At 42.5% G+C, this 26,622-nt stretch overlaps 1 protein-coding gene across 1 annotated transcript; it reads right to left on the bottom strand.

Annotated features, from left to right (window-relative positions):
- Window positions 1-3,473: 3,473 nt before the first annotated feature.
- Window positions 3,474-26,162, bottom strand: LOC125996047 (leukocyte elastase inhibitor-like). Its single transcript, XM_049765011.1, is given in 7 exon segments — window positions 3,474-3,878; window positions 4,927-4,947; window positions 4,949-5,095; window positions 5,189-5,331; window positions 6,459-6,576; window positions 8,247-8,384; window positions 25,993-26,162. Coding segments are annotated over 7 exon segments (1,140 nt in total). The 5' UTR covers window positions 26,161-26,162.
- Between the last annotated feature and the right edge of the window lie 460 nt (window positions 26,163-26,622).

Below are 26,622 nucleotides of genomic sequence, written 5' to 3'. Positions count from 1 at the left end.
CAAAGATTTCTGTAATTACAAAATGGAGAAACTCCAGGACTAGTTAGAAGAGAATTGATTCCATACTTTAAGACCATGTCACGATCTTTCACAAACCAAAGACCTTCAACCTTGTTTGTTCTCACAGGGCTAAGTCTGGACACAGTCATACATATTCACATTTACATACACAGATGCACACTTATACACACTACATTCACATGCATACACATTGATCCAAACTAACACACACATTCACACATATAACATTGAGACTCAGTCTTCTAGCAAATGGCAATGGACCTTCCAACTCTCTCTCTCTCTCTCTCTCTCTCTCTCACACACACACACACACACACACACACAAACTTGTGCTCACAGGGCTTATGACCTCCCTACTCTGTCCCCTTAGGCTGATCCTTTCCAACAGTCCAACTGAACCAAAACTTCCTGCCAAAACTCTGAAGAAGGATCAGCTGCTCTGACTTCATTCCTGGTCCATCCAAAGTGTGGCAGTTTGGTGCCACAGAGCAATGGCAGTGGTGCTACAGGTTGCCCAGGAGACAAAGTCCCGGGGGAACCCATTTCCTAGATTCTCCACTTCTCTACTGTCTCTGGATGGAAGAATTCATACAGGGAAGCTGGCTTAAGCCTATTCCGGGGTGTAGCTTCGCTCAGCCTGACTGACCCCAAACCACACAAGGATGGTTGATCTCCACTTGGAGATCAAAGTGGAGAGTTCTAGAACATGGTGATTGTCCTGTCTTGAATTCTGTTGCTATTTTGTTTTGGAGGGGCACACCCAATCGTGCTCAGGGATTGCTCCTGACTCTGTACTCATGCAATGACCCTTTCCAACACACATACACACTCAGGACTCATTCAGTATTCACACTTTCCTGGTGGTGCTCAGAGAACCATATTGGATCCAGGTAGCAATTCTGGTTCACTTCATGCGAAGTAGGATGACCATGCTGAGGTCCTCAAAGGGAAGCTCCAGCACATGTTCCGCTAGGGAGTTGATAGAGCCCAGGTGAGAACAGATTGGCTGTGGGATCCTCCTGTCCCAAGGCAAAGAACAGCTTCAGAGGAAAGGCCATGAGGGCTGCGCTCACACAGGAGGCAAATACCGCTGCCCACCCTGCTGAGGAGGGCTCAGAGGGCCCATGACCCCACCTCCTAAGACATTTTTTTTGTCTTCCCATACTCCAATACCAGTGCAGTTCTGTCCCTGGAGCAGAAATGGCCCCATGATGCAGCTGGATACAGTCTGTGCTCAGGAGGCCCCAATGGGCTGCAACCACTCAGGGGACCAAGTGGAAGGAACCAGATAGAGCAGGAGTCTTGAATGCCATTCCTCAGTGTGAGGCCTGGTGTCCCTGATAGGTGCAAATGCTGATTGGCTGAATGTAAGGCAAGCAACTCTCCCAATGTGCTATCACTCTGGTTCCACAAAGAATATTCTTAATGCAGCAGGACAAGCCCTCACATGCACTAAAATGTGTTTCTCATTCCTCTGATGTGGTTCAGTGATAAAATTTGAGTACTTCTGCTCAGGGTGAATCAGGATGAATCAGACATGGGTCCCATATTCCCCCATCATTCCAGTGCTGTTACAGGAATACTAGCATCACCTATTACTGAAATGGGGCTGGTTTTGGGTCCCCACAAATATCATTGCAGCCCCTTTGAGAGAGTTGCAGAGCATAGGGACTTGTTTCTGACTCACCACATTGTCCACTACTAGACCATGGCTAGGATTCATGGGAGACTTAGTGCCAGGCAGAATCTCTGTGTCTAGCTCCATAGTCATAACTCAAACATCTGGGGTGGTTTTGATTTGGGGGCCACACTTACGGGCCTGCTGGCTAAAATATTTCTTGGGGAAAATCAGCACACTGCTCTAAGAAAGTCAATAGACCATCTGGCCGGTCAACATTACCCTAAAACGGAGATGTCTATGCTACATGGCCGGTCAATATATAGTTCTGCCTTTATTTATATCCCCGCCAATGCTTCTGAGACCACTTGACCCCTGGCTCCCATCCATTCCTACTCCTTTCTTCTTAGTTTAATAGAAAAATGCTAGAATATGTAGTAAAATAGAACAATCTGTGCCCCAAGGTTCTATGAAAAAAGTAAGAGCCCCAAATTAAAAGATAAAAAAAATAAAGGAATAAAATAAAAGTGTGTGTCTATGGCATTGTCCCTCTTAGCATAGGTACATTCCAATTTGAAATCTTACGTATGGAAATAAGTTCCTAAATAATAGGTATAAGAGCAGATAAAATTATATTGCAGTAGGGCCTTACATCCTAAACACTTGTCCTAGTGACTTAATTTAGGCTTCAGAGAACTGAACATTGGCCATTCACCATGGAAACTTAGATATCATCTATAGAACTAGTATGGTTCTATAGGAACACAGGAATCAGACATCTTCCAGGGAAAGCCCCAATGCTGCCCCGCTCGCTCCAGGTGGGTTCATAAGACACTCTGATGACTTGGGAACAGCAACAACCTGATTTTAGGGCAGGGTTCTCTGAGTTGGCACCTAATTGTGACAAGAAACCAGAAGATGTTCTGTAGTATCCTGACTTCGACATAGGATCCTTACAAAAACCAGGATTTCTAACTATAGAAACCTGACCACGATAACAGACAACTTAGTATGCTTGAAACCCGAAGTTGGTCTTATGGCTAGATGATTCATTGTCAGGTCTCCCTGTTTTGTAGGCCAAAGGTTTTTCCTTCCTATTTTTCCATGATCCTACCCAGTGTAATTTCTGAGTGCAGAGTCAGGGGTAAGGCCTACACCCCATGGTGTTGGCAAAAAAAAAAAATAATAATTATAGCCTCCCCTCAAATTGTTTCCTTGGCAATTCAACTTCTATCTGTAAAGTAATATTATAGTCTTGTGCTCAAAAGAAAAGGCATTAAAAAAGCCTATAGTGTCAAGAATTTGTTGTCTTGTTGGTGGAAAGGGTATTAGAAATGGCACGACTGAAACACAATCATGAATATTGTTGTATCTGTCAAAGTAAAATATAATATCTGTATTCTGAACAACCTTTGTATTCATGGTATTTTAATAAAAATAATTAAATATTAAAAAGAATCTGGTGTTTTTTCTTAGTCATTATTATCAACTTGAGGCATTCCAAATCCAGTACTAGTTTATCTCCCATAGAAACCAAGATGACAGGGCGAGAGCGCTCAAGTATCTGCCTTCCTGGTGCCAACCTAAGACAGTCCACAGTTAGATCCCCCAGTGTCCCATATGGTCCCCCAAGCTAGGAGCGATTTCTGAGCAAATAGCCAGGAGTAACCCCTGAGCCTCACCGAGTGTGGCCCCCCCAAATCTCCCCCCAAAAAAGGCACTGAAAAGTCAAAATATGAGTTTTAGTTGTAGATTTATTGGTCAAGCTATAACTAAATAGCCATCATTTATGGACATTGAACCAAACTGGAGCTGGGCACAGGGGTCTGAGTCCCTATGGGGAAGTAAACCTACCCAGAAAGAGGATGGTGCTGGAAGCATTGTGACGGATGAGGAAGAGGAAAGGGTGGTCACAATTGAACACTTTCACTAGCTTCCTGCACTTGGCGTAAATGATTGCTGTGGCAGCTGCTGTTGCTTCCGTGCCCTCCTCATTCACCTCCACAAAGGACTTGTGTATAATTTTGGAAACGAAAAGATCTCTGGCCCCAGACATGCCAGACAAGTCAGCCTGGCTGGGATCAAAGAGCTGGGTCAGGCCCAGATGGGCAAGGTGAGATTTGAGGCTGTAATTCTCCTCCAGCTTGAACCTGGGCAGGTAGACTCTGACCTCCACGACTGACATGTTCTCTGCGTTCGTCCACTCGCTCAGTTTCTCCAAAGTCATCTGCTTCTCGATCTGCAATTTGAATGGCAAAAGGAAAGACTTGAAGATGGTTTCCACTGTTGAAGATGGTGGGGTTGTGGTTAAGCCGGACTTAAATGCACAGACCCATGCAATCCCTTGCTCATTAGCTTCCTTCCTATCTCGTGGTTGTTCAATCCTTCAAATGCTGATAATGGGACAGAATTGTACAGGAAGCTTTCTAATTTCGAGTCAAGGGAGTCTGGTTTATAGAGTCCACCATCAATCGCACATCCATCATCCATACATCCATTTCTAATTTTGTAAATAATTTTAAAGGTTTTTGTTTTTTAAAATTGGGGCTTTCAAAAATTTTAATGTTTTAAAAATACCATTATCATATTTATAATGCCCTTTTATGTGTGCTACCATAGATGTGAAATTCCTGACCTTAATGTTGTATTTGAAAATGTTGAACTGAGAATTCTGTTGACTTACATTTTATGGATTGGTATATTATATTACTGCAAGAGTGTTGATTTTCAGCACAGTGCAAAGTTCTTTCAAATTCATATGTCCTTTATTTCTTAATTCCATTTTGTTCTAAAGCACATTTTAAATGTAGTTATCTCACTTAGTAAAAAGTTAAAATTAAATTAAGTTAATTAAAAATATTGGGGATCATCATGAATACCAAGGAACAGCTTAGCCACTAGCTATGACCTGGCTCACAGGTTTATTTCTGGGCTGTCAGTTTCCTGACAAACTGAGATGAGAAGTATCAAAAATATTCTAAGATGAAACAATTTCCTACAAAAGTTCTAGTAACAACCAGCCATCCGTTTATGGCCCTGGGAGAGCATGGGCAGGACCAGCTAGTGACCAGGTGACATTCTTCAGCCCATTCCACTGGATTGCCATAAATGATCTCCAACTGCATCTAAACTTTGACTGGAAAACATTTATTGGTAGGATATGAAAATGGGAAAACCATGAACAGGAAACAAAAGTCAAGAAGCATCAGTAAACCAAACAGGGCCAGCAGCTGAGGTTCACAGGGCACAGAATCAGAAGTATTAGGAGGCCTGCAAGGCCACAGTACCTTCTGCAGGCCTGTAGTCCCCATCCTCAATGTCGTTGGGCAGCAGGATGACCATGCTGAGCTCCTCGCCCTGGTAGGGAAGCTCCAACACTTGGCACCTGAGGTCCTCGATGTAGCCCAGGGGGAATTTGTTCTTCTGATACATCATCTTCACCTTCTTGGTGTCTTTCTGATCAAGAGCAAAACCAGTTGCCTGTTAGGAGCCAAGCAGCTTCGAGGCATAGCACGTAAGAGACAGCACGTGCTTGTGGTGGGGCCTCACCTTGTTCAGCCTGAATGTAGCTTTCTGTGTGTCCTCTTTGGAGAATTCCTCCTGCCACTTCCCTTTGAAGTAGATGGCATTCACCAGAACCAGTTTGGTCATGCTATCCACCACCCCTTTGGCCAACATTTTCGTGATTTTTCCTGAAACCAGAAAGGATTTGAGAGAGAGACAGACAGAGAGAGACAGAGAGAGACAGAGAATGTGTAAAAATCCATTTATCAGATATGAAAATCTAAAGTGACTTTTGATGAATAAAATTATGCTCAATAAAATTGCTTTATTCATTTCCCCTTTCCTTTCATTGGAGATTAAGTTGGGGATTTCTACATGGAATAAGCCAACTCATGGGGTATACTCGGAAGATTAAGTGCCTCATTCCAAGCAAATCAGTTGGGTATCTGAGCTAAAGGAAAGGCAGATTTCTCTTTGATGACAGTGATGAGTCTTGTGTTGTGAGCAGCCATAATTTTCTCAGAAACACAAACTATTTCTCCAGGAAATGATGGTCCTCATTAATTTCAGCTCATTCTCATGATCCCCTAAGAGAGATTTTATTCTCATTGAAAAGAGAAACCTCCATGGGGTAGGACTATCATCCATGAAATAAAACCCTGTCCACAAGCACCTACTGCTTATGCCGCACATGTAGTCATAGAACCAACGAGAAAGACATAAATTGGGGACCAAAAATCATCCCCAGACTAGGTCACATCCAGTAAGATTGACCTTCCCCACATTAATCTCATTTCTTAGATGTTGTGTTGGGGAAAGAGAAATGTGTGACCACAGCCTGTCAACTCAGATGTACAGGTGGCACAGGGATCCTTCCCTTTACACTCAGTATTTGCACAATTTATAACATCTAAATGTGGAGGAACATGTAGGGTGGGAAATAGTGTCTTCAACGGCACCTTTCTGAATTTTCAGCTGTAGTTTCTTTGTGTGTGTTTGTGTGTGCATGTGTGTGTGTGCATGTGTGTGTGTGTGTGTATGTGTGTGTGTGTGTGTGTGTGTGTGTGTGGTTTGGGGGCCAAGCTCGGTGGCACTCAGGAATTATTCCTGACTATGTGCTCAGAAATCAATCAATGCATTTTTGGGGGATCCTATTGGATGCTGGGGATTGAACTTGGTTCAGCCACATGCAATCAAACTCCTCTGCTGGGCTATTGCTCCTTCCCCACCAGCTGCAGCTTCTGCCTGGGAAATTTCTTGAAAGGCTGGAGCAACAGGAGCAAATCTGGTGAGTGATGCTGTGCCAAAGCCTTACCTTCTGTCTGTTCTTTGACCCACTCATTGATAGCCTTTCTGGCTTCTTTGGATGCATGCTGAAAGTCCACGCTGGCCAGCTCAGCACCGTATATTTTTTGAGTTGAATCTAAGAACTCCTATTTAGCAAAAGAGAAAGAAAAAAATGCCTTGAATTCACTAAATGACATTAACGGAGACTGTTTTCTGCAATCTTTAAAATTCAATGCAAATTGCCCTGAGAGTTGTAAATCTCACTGTCACACAAAATATTCTATCTCTTAATTATTAGGATCACTTTCCAGTTTTTGGAGGATTCTCCATATCGCTTTCCATAAAGGTTGAACTAGACGGCATTCCTACCAGCAGTAGATAAGAGTTCCTGTTTCTCCACATCCCCACCAACACTGCTTGTTCTCATTCTTTGTGATGTGTGCCAATCTTTGTGGTGTGAGGTGGTACCTCATAGTTGTTCTGATTTGCATCTCCCTGATGATTAGTGATGTGGAGCATTTTTTCATGTGTCTTTTGGCCATTTGCATTTCTTCTTTGTCAAAGTGTCTGTCCATTTCTTCTCCCAATTTTTTGATGGGATTAGATGTTTTTTTCTTGTAGAGTTCCATTAGTGCCTTGTATATTTTGGAGATAAGCCCTTGTCTGATGGGTATTGGTGAATAGTTTCTCCCACTCAGTGAATGGCTCTTGTATCCTGGGCACTATTTTCTTTGAGGAGCAGAAGCTTCTTAGCTTAATATAAATCAAGCTCCCATATGATCCAGCTATACCACTCCTAGTAACACACTCCTAGGAACACGAAAATACAATACAAAAACCCCTTCCTTACACCTATATTCATTGCAGCACTATTTACCATAGCAAGACTCTGGAAACAGCCAAGATACCCTTCAACGGATGAATGGCTAAAGAAACTGTGGTACATATACACAATGGAATATTTTGCAGCTGTCAGGAGAGATGAAGTTATGAAATTTTCCTATACATGGATGTACATGGAATCTATTATGCTGAGTGAAATAAGTCAGTGAGAGAGAGAAAGATGCAGAATGGTCTCACTCATCTATGGGTTTTAAGAAAAATGAAAGACATTCTTGCAATAATAATTTTCAGACACAAAAGAGAGAAGGGGCTGGAAGTTGCAGCTCACCTCATAAAGCTCCCCACAAACAGGGATGAGTTTAGTTTAGAGAAATAACTGCACTTTGAACTGTCCTAATAATGAGAATGTTATGAAGGAAATAGAAAGCCTGTCTGGAGTACAGGCAGGGGTTGGGTGGGGAGCTGATAGACTTGGGACATTGGTGATGAGAATGTTGCACTGGTGATGGGTGGTGTCCTTTACATGACTGAAACCCAAACAACACAATCATGTATGTAATCAAGGTGTTAAAATAAAAATATATATTAAAAATATTAGGATCAAACACACAGCCACATAGACACATACAGACAACTACTGTCTTAAGCATACATAGTTCAGTGTTTCATAAAATGGAGCAATTCTTCCCTAAACTTTATCTAAAATTTTCCTCAATATCCAAATGTTGCTGCACTTAGAATGGGCAAGGGATTCACTGTTGTCTTCAGAGCATGAACTCTGGTTTATCTCCCTCACCCAGGACTGTGGAGGAAATTCCTTCAGTGAATGGGGACTCTGGCTTCTCAACAGCATCTAAAAATCGATGTCATTTTTCTGAAAACAGAAATATTTCAACTGATAACTATAGCTTGAGTGTGCAGGCCAAACCCCACACTTTTTAGTGAGTTCTAGAATGTGGTACGAAGTACTCACAGGAAGAAACTTGTAGGTCTTCTCCCCATATAGCCTGTTGGCGACCTTCAGGATGTGGGAAGCACCATGCTTATTGATATCAGAGTTCAGGCTCTGGAATCTCGGATGAATCTCCTTCACTGTGTCGAAATGAAGAGTCTAGAAGAAAGGACACATTCTTTCTGATCCCATTTATTTATTTTGCTTATTTATTTTTGGGCTTAGCGCCACACATGGCAGAGTTCAGGGGTTACTCCTGACTGCACTGAGGAAATACTCCTGGCAGATGCAGGGTTTCCTAGGGGATGCCAGAGATCAAACCTGGGTCAGCATCATTCAAGGCAAACACGCTTCCCATATGTGCTATGGCTCCAGGCCCTTTGGGCCCCTTTTATTTTTTATTATAATATTATGTTTTGCTTTGTCTTTCATCTAATTAAAAGTAGGAATAGTTCCCAGTTAAGCACATTATTATTTTTACTTGTTATTTGGGACCAGACCGGGTTGTGCTCAGGGATCACCCTGTCAGAACTAAGGGAGTATAAGTGGTACCAGGAATAGAACCTGTTCAGCCACATTAAGGCAAGCCCTTTCCCCACTGTATTCTCTCTGTAGTTGCCAAATAGATTGTTTACAAGAAAATAAATTATAGATAATATAAAATATATAGTTTAACGAAACATGATCATTTAAACATTATAAGTAGCCCTTGCTCTAGTTCGGTTGTAATTCTACTCCCACAATATGTGAATTATAAATAAAGGAATTATATTTAATAATTAATACTATTTCATAATTAATAAACAAAATGTTTATACAAATCTTATTTCCTCTACTCCTCTACTCCCTAAGAGAATAGAAATGAGCAGATTCTAATCTGTGCCCCTTGCTATCAATAATTTGGTTAAAGTTTCTCAGGCGTGAGTCATCAAACTTGGAATCATGACTAATGCAAGTGTTCAAGATATTAAAACATGAGGTGTCACTTTTGGCACAGATTAGCATTAAAACTCACTTATAGGAAAGCAACTTCTTTTGTCTCAGCCTATGGCAAAATTTAAATTTCCTGAGAACCAATTCCAAACCAAGAGGTTCATTCTTGTTCTCCCAGGCTTTGCCAGTTCCTGGCAAAAGACAAGAGGAAGAAAAGTCTATTATAGAGACCCAAGTATCTGTGTAGTTACTGGAATTGAGCTGTTGCAATGTGAGAAATAGACTGAAAGTTGACCTTTCTGCATGTGATATAAGGGATACGAATTAAATTTATAGGGAGAAGGTTGAAAACTTGGCGGCATTTTTATCAGAGCAAAGGAGGATTTGAAAGTAGAATCTGTTTTGTGGCTGGAACAAGCTCATGATCCAGAGGTCAGTACAGAAGCAGGAGTAAGCCCTGAGCAATCAGCTGGAGCTCTGAGCACAGAGCTAGGAGTGGTTCCCTGAGCTCAGAAGAGGGATTGAGTCCTCAGCACAGAGCCAGGAGAGAGCCAAGAACAGTTAGAAAGTCCCATCCACCCTCCCCTCTTGTTATGGGACTGTCTGGCTGCATGACCCAGGATGGCTCATAAAGGCACAGAGCTAGTCGCTGGGTAGAGGCACTAGACAAGAAAGTGGCCGGAGGGAAGTGGGAGCCCAAACAGTGCTTAGAACTCCCTGCAGGGACAGTTTCTCTGCCACCTCCCACCGAAGAGGAAAGGTACAAGTATCATATCCAAAGCAAGACCTGGAAAGTCCAGCCCTAGAGAAAGTTCTGGACTCTCTGAAGTTGCCCCAGACCTGTCCTGTACAGACTTGGCCCTAGGGGCTGGTGCTAACCCTCACTGGGCCCACTCACCCTTGCACTGACAACACCTGATGCCAGCCCCCAACCAAGGTCCTTGTCCTAGAAACACCCCCATCTCAGCACCCCTAGACTAACAGAGATGAGGTGATCCACATTGCCGGGGTTATATCTTAGCCAGCTGTGCTTCAGTGCTGCCACGCGTGCCCAGTAATACCATGGCCAAGGCCGAGGACACGCTGAAGGGCGAGAAGAACAGGTTGGCCTTGGGGTCCTCTTGGCTTAGGGCGCTGAACAGGTCCAGTGCAAACGCAGTGTTGGCTGCGGTCGGGGGTCCATGGTCGACAGGCTGGGGACAGAAGGACACAGTGGCCCATCCCATCAAGGAGAGAATCAGGCAGTCCACCAGACCTCCCCTTCCCTGCCCAGCCCAAACCCAACCACACCCAGCAAGGCTGGTTGCATCAGGGAGAGGGGGGGACCACAGTGTCACAGAGGAGAGATGCAGCAGCAAGGCTGCTGAATAGCTAGATTTTACCCTCCTGCTGACAACTCCTTTGACATCCAATCAAGTGCCTGTGCCGTTTTTGTCGGACTCGGGCTCCCCCCAGACAGCAGGGTGGGTGGCCCTAATGCTGGAGTCCAGCCCCTGAGGGTCCAGCCCTGGCTCCAAAGCCCGTGTGCCACTGCTGAATCTCCTGCAAAGTGACAACAGGTCAGATTCCAGGCTCCACATTGGCCACCAGGAGGAGCCCCTGGGAGGGAGATTCAGGGAAAGAAAACATCTGGCACAAACTTCCAGGAAAGAAAGCAACTGGCACAATCCTGCTAGCAAGCAGAGACCAAGCCACAGCTTAGCCCAGATCCTCCAGGGGCTCCTGGTCCCCAAAGCAATGCCCAGGACCACTGTGGGCACTGTGCACCCAGGACTCAGCATTGGAGCCTTGTGCCCTGCAGTGGGGTTTCCATAAACTACAGGCTGAGCAGAGAGGGAGGGCAGAGATGGGCGGGGATAGAGAAAGACCAGAGGACTGTCCCCTCCCTCTAGCCCCAGAGCCCCAGCCCTGTGGTTTCTCTCTACCTTCTCTCCAGAGCTCTGGTGGAGGGTGAGTGAGGTTTGATAGTGCTAAGTCTTTGTTACAGCTGCAGAGAGGAACAAGGGCGGGCCCAGGGCTGGGCCACCCCCACAGGCTTCCTGCAAAGTCCTGATGCCCTGGCAGGCAATGTAGAAAGGGAGGGGAGTCCCAGGCACATCCAGCTTCCTGTGCACCCTCTTCTTGTCCCCCTTCCTGAGCCCTAGGGGACATGGTTCCAGAAATTCAGCCTGCATCTTCCACTTCTCTGTATCTGGGACTCTCTCTCCTACTTACTTGGTTGTGACTCTGACAGTCACCACCATATCTCTTAGAGGTAAACAGTTTCTTTTTCCAATTGTGTTCTTATTTTTATTTTATAGTTTTGGTTTGGGGCCACACCCAGCCTCTTGGCTCTGTACTTAAAAATGTTGGCAGTACTTAGGGGACCACAAGGGATGCAGGAGATATAAAACTGTTCTTGCCAGGCAAGAGCCCTCTCGCTATGCTATGGGCTCCAGCCCTAGATCTGTTTTTAGCTGTAAATGTTCATGTAGTGTTTGTGTTGGTGGTAGGGAGCTAGTGGGCACAGGGGCAATTTGAGGACTGGATTTCAACAGAATCAATTACAAACCAACTAAGGCTTGTCATTGCTCTTGGGGGACCCTTCATCTCTCCCGCCCACTCTCAGATCAACTCACAGCTGAGAGGGGACTTTAGAACCCTTCTCACCAAAACACAGCCTGCTTGGTTCCTCTCTGGAATGAGAAAAACAGAATGGCCATAGTTTTAATATAAAGGTAAGAACATTTTAAGCTTTTGTTTTGTGTTACGGCCGACAGACTTGGTTAGCTCGGGATCACTGCTGTCTCTGCTTTCAAGAATCACACCAAAAAGGTGTTTAGGGGACAGATGGGATGCGTAGGATTGAACCAGGGTCAACCACATCTAGAAGACAAATGCCCTCCCCTCTGTATTATGTCTCAAGGCCATTATTATTTGGATTTTTGTTTTATTTTTGTGAAACTGGTTCCCTTTTTTTTTTATCAGTGGGTGAAATTTGCCTTGTATTAGCAATAGTTGAGGGTATACAATAATTCCTCTCCCCACTCTCTCCCCTTGCACACGTGGAAAGGATCTAAGCAAAAGTATGGATGCTTCTTTTATGCCATCCTAATTGTTCTCAGCACTTACTCCTGTCTCTGTTCTCAGGGATCATTCTGGCAGGTCCCAAGAGATCCATTATGGTGCAAGAGATTTGCAAGGGAATTTTAGGTCAGCTTAATGCTGACCTATTTTAAAATAGGGGCCTGGTGGACAGGGATGGGGGGAAAGCATGCAGGAAGGGCAGAAAGAAGGGCTGAATCTCCTTAGACAGCCAGGGGCAGCTAAGAGCACTGAGACCCAAACGAAGGGTCGGCTGGACTTCCAGTTCAAAGTCAGCGCCCCCTGAGGGTGGCAGGTTGCCACAGTGAGTGGGGTTGCAGAACTAGAGGCCTAGTCCATCTGAGGATGTGGCCGCCGCACATCTCCTCACCTTCTAGCTTGCCTCTGTGCAGAGAGAACTGAGCCTGTGCAGCATTCTCCCTGATGGCTTCTCTTCCTTGGAGGTGAATAGACCTGCCCACAAAGGGTGGAGCCAGAGGATGTGGCTGCTCCGCTTCATTTCATGGGCTGCACACAGCATCTAGCCAATGAGATACCACCACCAACATGTAGAAAAACCCACAATACAAGCTTGAACAATGGGGAAACAACGCAAACAAACATCAGGCATAGAGAATGAAGATGGCAACCTGATGACCCAACAAGGCCCAATTACTTAGTCTCTCAGATATGGATTTTAGAGAAGAAATATGAAGGATGTTCCTAGAACTCAAAGAAAGCATAGATCAAGTTGAACAGAATGGGGCCAGAGATATAGCATGGAGGTTAAGGCGTTTGCCTTTCATGAAAAAAGGATGGTGGTTCAAATGCCGGCATCCCATATGGTTCCCTGTGCCTGCCAGGGGCGATTTTCTGAGCATAGAGCCAGGAGTAACCCTTGAGTGCTGCTGGGTGTGACCCAAAAAACAAAAACAAACAAACAAACAAAAGTTGAACAGAACACTAATTAGAATCAAGAAAATATGAAGATAAAAATCAGAGAACTCCAAACTGAAATAATAGGTCAAATACCAGGTCTAAAAAACATCAGTAGACAACTTGAAAAAACTCAATGAAAAGCCTCTCCAACAGGGTAAAAGCAGCTGAGGATAGAATTAGTGAGCTGGAAGATAAGATGCATAACAACTGATACAGCAGAAGAGATTGGGAAAAAAGCCTTAAAGCAAATGATCAGACAATGGAAAAATTATTCAAAGAATGTGAACAGATGAAAATAAAAGTGTTTGATAAGCTCAACAAAAACAACTTAAGAATCATTGAAGTCAAGGGTGGGACTCCAGAACATAAAAACCGGCAGGCTTTTGCAAGAAGCCGGGTCCCCTGTTTGGGACATCAGGGCGGGAGAAAATCCAAGGAATCTACAACCTTCCCAGTGGGGCCCACTGTGAAAAACTGTGAGTGCTACCTGTAAATGTCTGTCTACTGTCCTCTTGCGTGAAACTCTTGGGAGTGGGGCAAAAGAGGCTCTAGAAAAACTTGCTCTCCCAGAGGCCATTTTCAGGGCGGGACGCCAGAACATAAAAAACCCGGCAGGCTTTGCAGAATCCGGGTCCCCTGTTTGGGACGATCAGGCGGGGGGAAAATCCACAAATCTACGCCTGCCCAGTGGGGCTCAACTGTGAAAAACTGTGAGTGCTACCTGTAAATGTCTGTCTACTGTCCTCTTGCGTGAAACTCTTGGGAGTGGGGCAAAAGAGGCTCCAGGCAGAGCACGGCCACTTTGCTTTCACTATGTGGCCATGCGCTCTTTCTAAGAAAAGAACACCATTGCAACAAGAAGAAAAAAATCATACTAAGAACTGTGCTGGATCACAGAAGCAAGCATTTCTCTCCGACTGTCTTCTCTGTTGCATGCTGGGACCTAAGATTTGATCCATTGTGAGGCTTCATTCACGGAGGACCTCCCTCCCTTAGAGGCAAGTCAGCCCATTCAGAAAGGGCGGAGCCAGAGGAGTGTGCTGCCTGCATCATATAGCCAATGAATACCACCACAACACATAGAAAAACCCACAATACAAGTGTGACAATAGGGAAACAACACAGGTCAGCATCACATATACAGAATGAAGATGACAATTCTGATGACCAGATAATGACCAACCAACTAATTAACCTCTCAGATAAGGACTTTAGACTAGCAATATGGAAGATGCTCAAAGAACTCAAAGAAACCATGGATCAAGTTGAACAGAACACTAATAAGAACCAAGAAAATATGAAGACAGAAATCACAAAACTCAAAACTGAAATAACATGTCAACTAACAGGCCTGAAAAAGTCAGTAAATGAAGTGAATGACAAAATGGATAAGCTCTGGGACAGGGTATCAGAAGCTGAGAATAGACTTGGTGCTGTGGAAGATGGAGATACATAACAATTCCATACAGCAGGAGAGATTGGAAAAAAAAAACTTAAAGCAAATGAGCAGACAATGGAAAAATTAGTCAAAGAATGGGAACAGATGAAAATAGAATTCTATGATAAGATCCAACAGAAACAACTTAAGATCATTGGAGTCCCAGAGACCCAGGAAGAAAACTTCCAGGATGAATCAACGGTCAAGAACATCATTAAAGAGAAACTTCCAGAGCTAAAGAATATATGTGATAAAATCCTGCATCTCGAAGAGTACCAACCAAAAGACACCCCAGAAAAACCATCCCCAAGACACATCCTAGTCACAATGACAAATCCCACAGATAGAGACAGAATTCTGAAAACAGCAAGATCAAAAGGGGAAATTACATTCAAGCAAGCATCCTTGAGATTTACAGCAGACCTGTCACCAGAAACACTCAATGCCAGAAAGCAGTAGTGGGATATTGTGACAAGACTGAATGAAATGAATGCTTCACACCCAGAATACTATACCCAGCAAACTCACTTCCAGTTTGACGGAAGAATACATGGTTTCACACACAAAAAGCAGCTCAAAACTTTACAGACACAAAACCAGTCTTAAAGAGAAAAACTGAAAGACCTAATTTAAGACAAGAATAACCAAAAGACACACCAAATTTCGAGATATAAAGTGGCATTAAATCCCAGGGACAATTCTTTCTCTCTCAATGTCAGAGGACTAAAATGCACCAGTCAAGAGACATAGAGTGGATAAATCGATCAAAAAAAACTCAATCCAACCTTCTGCTGCCTACAAAAAAACGCACCTGAATAGTCCAGAACAAACATAGACTCAAAATAAAAGGCTGGAGAAAAATTATCCAAGCAAACAACACCATAAAAAAGCTGGAGTGGCCCATACTAATATCAGATAATGCAAACTTTATACTCAGGAAGGTTGTAAGGGACAAAGATGGACATTTTATATTAATCAAGGGGTATGTAGAGCAGGAAGAAATCACTCTCCTAAACATATATGCACCGAATGAGGGGCCAGAAAATATTTAATACAACTGTTGACAAATCTGAAAAATAATATCAATAACAACACAATAATTGTGGGGGACCTTAACACGGCTTTGTCAACACAGGATAGGTCAACCAGACTGAAACCCAACAAGAATATACTAGACCTGAGGAGAGAAATGGAAGAAAGAGGCCTAGTGGATATATATAGGACACTCCATCCCCCAGAAACCTGGATACACATTCTTCTCCAATGTACATGGGGACATTCTCCAGGATTAGACTACATGCTGGCACATAAAACATACCTCCATAATATCAAGAGGATAGAAATTTTGCAGACTACCTTCGCTGACCACAAGGCTCTGAAATTATTTGTGAATTCCAAAGGGACTCAGAAGAAAAATTTTAACACCTGGAAGTTAAATAGCCACATACTCAATAACCAGTGGGTCCGAGATGAAATCAAGGAGGAAATCAAAAGGTTTCTGGTAACAAATAACAATTAAGACACAAACTATCAGAACTTATGGGACACAGCTAAAGCAGTACTGAGAGGAACAGTTATAGCTTTGCAAGCACACATCAGGAAGGAAGAAGGAGCTTACCTGAGTAGCTTAATGACACAGCTAATAAAACTAGAAGGACCCCAAAATAGGAAGACAGAAGGAAATAACAAAGCTGAGAGCAGAAATCAATGAACTGAAAACCCAAAAAACAATCCGAAAGATCAACAAAAGCAGAAGTTGGTTCTTTGAAAAAATAAACAAGATTGATAGACCACTGGCAAACCTATCAAAGAAAGAGAGAGAGAGAAACTTGAGAACTCGTATTAGGAATGAAAAAGGAGAGATCACTATTGATATGACGGAGATTCAAAGGGTAATCAGAAACTACTTTGAGAAACTCTAAGCCACTAAAATTGAGACCTGGAAGAAATGGATAAATTCTTGGACTCATAATTTTCCACGGTTGAAGGAAGAGGATGTAGCATATCTAAACACCCCCATCACCATTGATGAAATTAAAACGGCAATCAAATGTCTTCCGAAAAACAAAAGCCCAGGCCCAGATGGATTCACTAATGAATTCTTTCAAACTTTCCAAGAGGAACTACTACCAATACTGGCAAGACTCTTTCATGAAATTGAACAAACGGAACACTTCCAAATAGCTTTTATGAAGCCAACATCACCTTGATACCTAAACCAGACAGAGATGCTACAAAAAAAGAAAATTACAGACCAATATCGCTGATGAATGCAGATGCAAAGATCCTCAACAAAATCCTGGCAAATAGGATTCAATGCTTCATTAAGAAGAACATCCACTACGATCAAGTAGGTTTCATCCAGGAATGCAAGGATGGTTTAACATCCGTAAATCTATCAACATAATACACAACATCAATAACAAGAAAAATAAAAACTACATGATCATATAAATAGATGCAGAAAAAGCATTTGATAAGGTCCAACACCCATTCTTTTTTTTTTTTTTTTTTTTTTTTTGGTTTTTGGGCCACACCCGGTAACGCTCAGGGGTTACTCCTGGCTATGCACTCAGAAGTCGCTCCTGGCTTAGGGGACCATATGGGACACCGGGGGATCGAACCGCAGTCCGTCCAAGGCTAGCGCAGGCAAGGCAGGCACCTTACCTCTTGTGCCACCTCCCGGCCCCCAACACCCATTCTTGATCAAAACTCTCAGCAAGATGGGAATGGAGGAACCTTTCTCAATATAGTTAAGGCCATCTACCACAAGCCAGTGGCAAATATTATCCTCAATGGAGAAAAACTAAAAGCCTTCCCTCTAAATTCTGGCACAAGACAAGGCTGTCCTCTCTCACCAGTCCTATTCAACATAGCACTGAAGTACTTGCTATAGCGATTAGGGAAGAAAAAGATATCAAGGGAATCCAGATAGGAAAGGAAGAAGTCAAGCTCTCCCTGTTTGTAGATGACATGATACTCTACTTAGAAAACCCTAAAGACTCTACAAAAAGCTTCTAGAAACAATAGACTCATATAGCAAGGTGGCAGGCTACAAAATTAACACACAAAAATTAATGGCCTTTCTATACACCAATAGTAATAAGGAAGAAATGGACATTAAGAAAACAACCCCATTCACAATAGTGCCACAGAAACTCCAATATCTTGGAATCAACTTGACTAAAAATGTGAAGGACCTATACAAAAAAAACTATAAAACTCTGCTCCAAGAAGTAAGAGAGGACACGCGGAAATGGAAACGCATACCCTGCTCGTGGATTGGCAGGATTAACATAATCAAAATGGCAATACACCCCAAGGCATTATACAGATTTAATGCTATCCCTCTAAAGATACCCATGACATTCTTCAAAGAAGTGGATCAGGCACTTTTGAAATTCATTTGGAACAATAAACACCCTCAAATAGCTAAAGCAATCATTGGGGAGAAGAATATGTGAGGAATTACTTTCCCCAACTTTAAACTGTACTACAAAGCAATAGTTATCTAAACCGCATGGTATTGGAATAAGGACAGGCCCTCAGATCAGTGGAACAGGCTTGAATACTCAAAAAATGTTCCCCAGACATACAATCACCTAATTTTTGATAAAGGAGCAGGAAACCCTAAGTGGAGCAGGGAAAGCCTCTTCAACAAGTGGTGTTGGCACAATTAAATAGCCGCTTGCAAAAAATTGAACTTAGACCCCCAGCTAACATCATGTACGAAGGTAAAATCCAAATGAATTAAAGACCTTGATATCAGCCCCAAAACCATAAGATATATAGAACAGCACATAGGCAAGACACTCCAGGGCATTACAGGCATTTTCAAGGAGGAAACTGCACTCTCCAAGCAAGTGAAAGCAGAGATTAACAGATGGGAATATATTAAGCTGAGAAGCTTCTTGCACCTCAAAGGAAATAGTGCCCAGGATACAAGAGCCACCCACTGAGTGGGAGAAACTATTCACCCAATACCCATCAGATAAGGGGCTAATCTCCAAAATATACAAGGCACTGACAGAACTTTACAAGAAAAAAACATCTAATCCCATCAAAAAATGGGGAGAAGAAATGAACAGACACTTTGACAAAGAAGAAATACAAATGGCCAAAAGACACATGAAAAAAGTGCTCCACATCACTAATCATCAGGGAGATGCAAATCAAAACAACGATGAGATACCACCTCACACCACAGAGAATGGCACACATCACAAAGAATGAGAATAAACAGTGTTGGCGGGGATGTGGAGAGAAAGGAACTCTTATCCACTGCTGGTGGGAATGCCGTCTGGTTCAACCTTTATGGAAAGCGATATGGAGATTCCTCCAAAAACTGGAAATCGAGCTCCCATACGATCCAGCTATACCACTCCTAGGAATATACCCTAGGAACAAAAATACAATACAAAAAACCCCTTCCTTACACCTATATTCATTGCAGCACTATTTACCATAGCAAGACTCTGGAAACAACCAAGATGCCCTTCAACAGACAAATGGCTAAAGAAACTATGGTACATATACACAATGGAATATTATGCAGCTGTCAGGAGAGATGAAGTTATGAAATTTTCCTATACGTGGATGTATACGGAATCTATTATGCTGAGTTAAATAACCAAAGAGAGAGAGAGAAACGCAGAATGGTCTCACTCATCTATGGGTTTTAAGAAAAATGAAAGAGATTCTTGCAATAATAATTTTCTGACACAAAAGAGAAAAGAGCTGGAAGTTCCAGCTCACCACAGAAAGCTCACCACAAAGAGTGATGAGTTTAGTTAGAGAAATAACTACATTTTGAACTGTCCTAATAATGAGAATGTATGAGGAAAATGGAGAGCCTGTTTAGAGTACAGGCAGGGGTCGGGTGGGGAGGAGGGAGACTTGGGACATTGGTGATGGGAATGTTGCACTGGTGATGGGTGGTGTTCTTTACATGACTGAAACCCAAACACAATCATGTATGTAATCAAGGTGTTTAAAAAAATAATAAGAAAATAAAGACAATTAGATGGATGGAAAAAAAAGAATCATTGAAGTCCCAGAGACCCAGGAAGAAAATCTTCAGAAAGAATCAACCGTCAAGAACATCATCACAGAGAAACTAGCAGAGCTAAAGAATACATGTGGGGGGCAGATATATAGCACAGCGGTGTTTGTCTTGCAATCAGCCGATGCAGGACCTAAGGTGGTTGGTTCGAATCCCGGTGTCCCATATGGTCCCCTGTGCCTGCCAAGAGCTATTTTTGAGAAGATAGCCAGGAGCAACCCCTGAGCACAGCCGGGTGTGCCCCCCCCCCCAAAAAAAAAAAGAATACATGTGACCAAATCCTGCAAGCTCAAAGAGTACCAGCTAAAAAGGACCCCAAGAAAAACACACCAAGAATCCTAGTCATAATAACAACTCTCACAGAGACACAGAATACTGAAAGCAGCAAGATCAGAAAGGGAAATTATATTCAAGAGAGCATCCTTGAGATTTACTGCAGACCTGTCACAAGAAACACTCAAGGCCAGAAGGCAGTGGTGGGACATAGTGACAAAACTCAATAAAATAAATGCTTCACCTAGAATACTGCACCCAGCAAAACTCACTTTCAGGTTTTAAGGAAGTATACATAGCTTCAAAGAGAAATAACAGCTCAGAAACTTTACAAACTCAAAACTAGCCTTAAAAGAAAAACTGAAAGGGCTGCTTTAAGATAAGACTGACCAACTTCTAAGATATAGACACACCAAACTTCTACACAAAGATGGCACTAAATCCCATGACAATTATCTCTCTCAATGTCAATGGACTAAATGCACCAGTTAAGAAACACAGAGTGGCTAAATGGATCATAAAACTCAATCCAACCTTCTGCTGCCTACAAGAAATACAGGTGAATAGTAAGAACAAACATAGACTCAAAATCAAAAGCTAGGGAAAATCATCCAAACAAATAACACCCTTAAGAAAGCTGGAGTGGCCATACTAATACCAGATGACACAAAATTTACACTCAGGAAACTGGTAAGGAACAAAGATGGACATTTTGTAATAATCAAGGGATATATAGAGCAGGAAGAAATCACTCTCCTAAACATATATGCACCCAATAAGGTACCAGCAAAATATTTAATACAATTGTTTACAAATATGAAAAGGGAGAGATCACTACAGATACTGCAGAGACTCACAGGGTAGTCTGAGACTAGTTTCAGAAACTATGCCACTAAATATGAGAACCTAGAAGAAATGTATAAATTCTTGAACTCTTATAACCTACCAGAGTTGAATAAGGAGGATGTAGCATATCAAAATACCCCCACCATCACTATTGAGGAAATTAAAACCGTAATCAAAAGTCTGCCCCCAAACAAAAGCCCAGGCCTGGATGGATTTAGCTTACAGAATTAGAAAATGATCAACAAAACGAACCAAAAATAGAGAGACAGAAGGAAATAACAAAGCTTAGAGCAGAAATCAATGACGTGGAAACGGAAAAAAGCAATCTTAAAGATCAACGAAAGCAGAAGTTGGTTCTTTGAAAAAAAATTAACAAATCTTACAGAGACACAGAATACTGAAAGCAGCAAGATCAAAAAGATCATCTCACACCACAGAGATTGGCGCACAACACAAAGAATGAGAACAAGAAGTGCTGGCAGGGATGTACAGAGAAAGGAACTCTTTTTCACTGCTGGTGGGAATGCCGTCTAGTCTAACCTTTATGAAATGCGATATGGAGATTCCTCCAAAAACTGGAAATTGATCTTTCATACAATCCAGGTATACCACTCCTTCCTCACATCAATATTCATTTTAGTGCTATTGACAATAGGCAGACTCTGGAAACAACCAAGATGCTCTTCAACAGATGAATGGCTAAAGAAACTGTGGTACATATACACAATGGAATATTATGCAGCCTTCAGGAGAGATGAATTCATGAAATTCTCCTATTCGTGGATGTACATGGAATCTATTATGCTGTGTGAAATAAGTCAGAGAGAGAGAGAGAGAGAGAGTAAGACGCAGAATGGTCTCACTCATCTATGGGTTTTAAGAAAAATGAAAGACATTTTTGCAATAATGCTCAGAGACAAAAAAAGAGGAGGTCTGGATGGTCCAACTCACAAAATGAAGCTCACCACAAAGATGATGTTAGAGAAATAACTACACTGTGAACTATCCTAACAATGTGAATGAATGAGGGAAGTAGAAATCCTGTCTAGAGTACAGGTGGGGAAGGATTGGGGAGGAGGGAGATTTGGGACATTGATGATGGGAATTTTGCACTGGTGAAGGGGTTATTCTTTACATGACTTAAACCCAACTACAATCATATTTGTAATCATAGTGTTTAAATAAGGATATTAATAAAAATTTTAAAAATAATATAAATGTTTGTGTGTGGTGGCATTGTCCCTTTTGCATAGGCACATTATAATTGGAAAACTAACATGTGGAAACAAATTCTTATCTAATAGGGATAAGAGCACATACATATTATATTGCAGTGAACACCTTAAACCTTTGCCATAGTGACGGCTTAAGCTTCAGAAGATTGGACATTGGCATTCACCCCTGAAATTGGGTCCCATCTATAGAACCAACACTGTTCTATAGGAACTCAGGAATCTGACATCTTGCAGGGAATGCCTTAATGTTGTGCTGGCATGAACTTGTTCCAGAGTGGGTTCATATGTCATTCCTATAACTTGGTAATAGCAACAATCTGCTTACAGGGAATGGTTCTCTGAATTGCAACCTAATGGTGAGATGAAACCAGAAGACACTCTGTGTCACCCTGACTTCAACATGGGATCTGTACAAAAACCAGAATCACTTAACTACAGAAACCTGACCATGACAAAAATGATTTTGAAGAACTTTTACTGGGACCACAGAGAAAGACTTTGGGGTTACACAACTTAGTATGCCTGAAGTCTGTTTTTGTCTTATGGCTAGATGGTTCATGGTAAGGTCTCCCTGTATTTTAGGCCAAAGGTTTCCCTTCCTATTTAACCCATATTTGCTGTGCCTATGCAAAACAATAGCAACAGAACTAAAAAAAATTAAAACCAAAAAAAAAAAAAAAAAAAAATATCTAAACAAATAACCCCTCCCCCCCAGAAGTTGGAACTTTAAAAAGAACTTCTATTTACAAACCAGAAGTATTTGGTTGTGGGCTGGATTTGAACTGAAGTTTTGGGTATTTGCTTATTTTTCTCTTCGTGAGTTTCCTAGGTCGCCATGGTTGGGGGCACATGTCCAAGCCACTGGTCCTGGCTATTCTGACATAGGCCAAACTTGAATAGGACTGAAAGGAAACTTTGTGGCCCAGCTGAGGCTCAGATGACAGAGAGGAAACGAGTATGTGAAGTCTTTTCTGATTGTTGACTAGCAGAAAAGGTCCACCCCACTCTGGGACTCTTGGGGTCTCACCATTGGTGGTAGACTTTGTTGAGAGAATATAAGTTTGTGTGTTCTCTCTCATTTGACTCCTATGTCAGATGAGATCTCAAGCTCCAAAAGGGGAGATCTTCTGTGGGTTAGCCAAGCTCATTGAGAATAATCCTTTGAGTATTTCTCTTTAATGCTTACTTGAATGTAAAAGTTTACATGTTTTTTTTTTATCAGTTTGAGTCCCTCTCTCAACACTGCTTTGGTGACAAATTAGCCCACTTCACGTGGCACCTATGATGGGTTCAAGAGCTTTTGCAGGAAACAAGGAATAACTAGTGAGAGGGATCTTTGCTTTGACTCTAATGGTCAGTCAGTCCTCCTGTGAGAGGAGGACACCTAACTGGCAGTCCCTCTAAACTATCCTATGGGACAGAAGAATAATAACTGAAAGAGAAGGACCAGAAAGACAGCACAGTGGGGAGAGCATTGTTTTTGCATGTAGCCAACCAGGGTTCCATCCCCAGCATTCCTATAATCTACTAAGCCTACCAGGGGTAATTTCTGTGTGCAGTGTCAGGAGTAATACCTACACAATACAAAATAATAATTGTAATAATGATAATAATAATATAAAGAAATATGGTAATAATGCAATGGGGAACCATTTGATCAGGAAATATTTCCAAGCTGCCTAGTCTGTTCGGGGTATTGGCTCGTATTTCAATCAAAGAGTTCTTTTCCATTCTTCCTTCAATATGTTTTCCAACTTTTATCTGTAAAATTAAATAAAAATTTTGTGCTCAAAAAGGCGTATGATGTCAAAAATCTGTTTTCTTGTTGGCAGGAAATGTACCCTGGTAAAGGGTTTTAGAAATGGCACCCATGCCCTGAGGACAAAGAAAATAGACAAACTCTATAGTAAATTCAAAGCAGCCCAATACACCCAGCCAGAGGAGAGTTACCCTCCTACAGAATTTCCTACAGAATGCCAAGGATCAAGCCTGGGTTAGCATCATGCAAGGCCAACACCCTTTCCACATGTTCTCTGGCCACAGCCCTTGGACCCTTTTATTTATTTATTTTTTTTATAATATGGTGCCTTACTTTGGCTTTTCATCTAATTAAATGTAGGAATAATTTACAGTTAAGAAAATTAATATTTTTGCTTGTATATTTGGGGGTCAGACATGCTTGTGCCCTGTCAGAACTGAGGGAATATATGTGGTATCAGGAATGGAACCTGGTTCAGCCATATTAAGGCAGGCAATTTATGAACTATATTTTCACTCCTGTTGCCAAATATATTATTTACAAGAGAACAAATGATAGAGAATATAAAATATATATTTTTATGAAACATGATCATTTAAACATAACAAGTAGCCTTTGCTCTATTTTGGTTCTAATTATACTCCCACACAGGTGTGACTTATAAACAAAAGAATTATATTTAATAGTTAATACCATTTGATAATTAACAATTAATAAACAAAATGTTTATACAAATCTTATTTCCTCTATTCCCTAAGAGAATAGAAAGAGAAAAGGCAGATTCTGTGCCTCTTACTCTCTATAATTTGGCTAAAGTTTTACAGACGTGAGTCATCAAACTAATAGTCATGACTAATGCAATTGTTCAAGACATTAAAATGTCTTTTAGTTGCTTTTAGTTGCTTTTAGTACAGATAGCATAAAAAGCCGCATGGAAAAACAGCTTCTTTTGTCTCAGCATGTGGAAAAAATTTACATTTCCTGAGAACCAATTTTCCAAATCAAGAGGTTCATTCTTGTTCTACCAGGCTTTTGCTAGTTCCTGGCTTAAGAAGAGGAAGAAAAGTCCCAACTGTTTGCATACCTGCTAGAATTGAGCTGTTGCAATGTGAGAAACAAGCACAAAGCTAAACTTTCTGCATGTGATAATGGGGATAAAAATTAAATTAATTGGGGGATGGTTGAAAACTTGGCAGCATTTTTCATTAACATTTTTTTAATTTTTTAAATTTTTTAAAATTAAAAAAAAATTTTTTTTTGTGGTTTTTGGGTCACACCCGGCAGTGCTCAGGGGTTATTCCTGGCTCCAGGCTCAGAAATTGCTTCTGGCAGGCACGGGGGACTATATGGGGTGCCAGGATTTGAACCGATGACCTCCTGCATGAAAGGCAAACGCCTTACCTCCATGCTATCTCTCTGGCCCCTAAAATTTAAAATTTTTTTAAAAATTAAAAAAAAATTAAAAATTAAAATTAAAATTTTTTTACTTTTTAAAAATTTTATTAAATTTTATTAAATTAATTAAATTAGTTGAGGGAAGGTTGAAAACTTGGCAGCATTTTTATCAGAGCAAAGGAGGGTTTGAAAGTAGAATCTGTTTTGTGTCAGGATCAAGCTTATGACTCAGAGCCAAGCACAAAGGCAGGAGTGAGCCCTTAGCAAAGACTTTGAATGAGCCCTGAGCACAGTCAGTCTGAGCCCTGAGCATAGAGCCAGGAGTGGTTCCCTGAGCTCGGAAGAAGGATTGAGTCCTCAGCCCAGAGCCAGGAGAAAGCCTGAGAATAATTAGAAATTCTCATTCACCCTCCCCTCTTGCTATGGGACTGTCTGCATGATCCAGGCTGGCCCATAAAGGCCCAGATCTGGACGTCTGGTGAAGGCACTGGACAAGGAAGTGGCCGGAGGTAAGTGGGACTCCAAACAGTGCTTAGAACTCCCTGCAGCGACAGTTTCTCTGTCACCTCCCACCGAAGAGGGCAGGTACAACCATTACATGCAAAGCAAGACCTGGAAATTCTGGCCCCGGAGAAGGTTCTGAACTCTCTAAAGCTGCCCCAGACCTGCCCTGTGCAGATGCAGCCCCAGTTGCCCTCACTGCCCAACTCACCCTTGAACTGCCAGCCCATGCCCAAGGCAGTCTTGACCGAGAAACACCCCCATGACAGACCCCCAGACTTGCTGTGAGCAGAGCATAGTGCCCTACGTTGTTGGGGTCGGACCTTTGCCAGCTGTGCCTCAGTGCTGCCACGCGTGCCCAGGAAGACCATGGCCAAGGCCGAGGACACGCTGAAGGGCGAGAAGAACAGGTTGGCTGTTGAGCGCTCTTGGCTCAGGGCTCTGAACAGGTCCAGTGCGAAGGCCGTGTTGGCTGCAGTCAGGGGGTCCATGGTCGCCAGGCTAGGGAGAGACAGACACAGATGCCCATCCCACCAAGGAAGGATCAGTGGCTCCACCAGGCCTCCACCCCTTGCTCCAACCCAAACCCAACACAACCAGCAAGGCTGTTTTCATCAGGGAGAAGGGGGATCCCAGTGTCACAGAGGAGAGGCTGACCAGCACTGCCCATAGGGGCTGCTGAACCAACCCTCTTGCTGACAGCAGTTTCCCCCCAGGCAACAGGGTGAATGGCTCTGTGCTGGAGGCCAGCCCCTAGGGTCCAGTCCTGGCTCCAAAGCCTGGGTGCCACAGCTGAATCTTCTGCAGAGTGACAACAGGCCAGATGCCAGATTCCACATTGGCCACCAGGAGGAGCCCCTGGGATGGAGAGTCTGGGAAAGAAAACATCTGGCACAAACTTCCAGGAAAGAAAACTGGCACAACCTACTAGCAAGCAGAGGCCAAGCCACAGC

Source organism: Suncus etruscus, chromosome 18 (assembly GCF_024139225.1).
Source record: "Suncus etruscus isolate mSunEtr1 chromosome 18, mSunEtr1.pri.cur, whole genome shotgun sequence".
In the NCBI taxonomy this organism is placed as follows: Eukaryota; Metazoa; Chordata; class Mammalia; order Eulipotyphla; family Soricidae; genus Suncus; species Suncus etruscus.
Note: the sequence above shows the minus strand (reverse complement) of the source record. Positions and strands in the feature narration are given on the sequence as shown.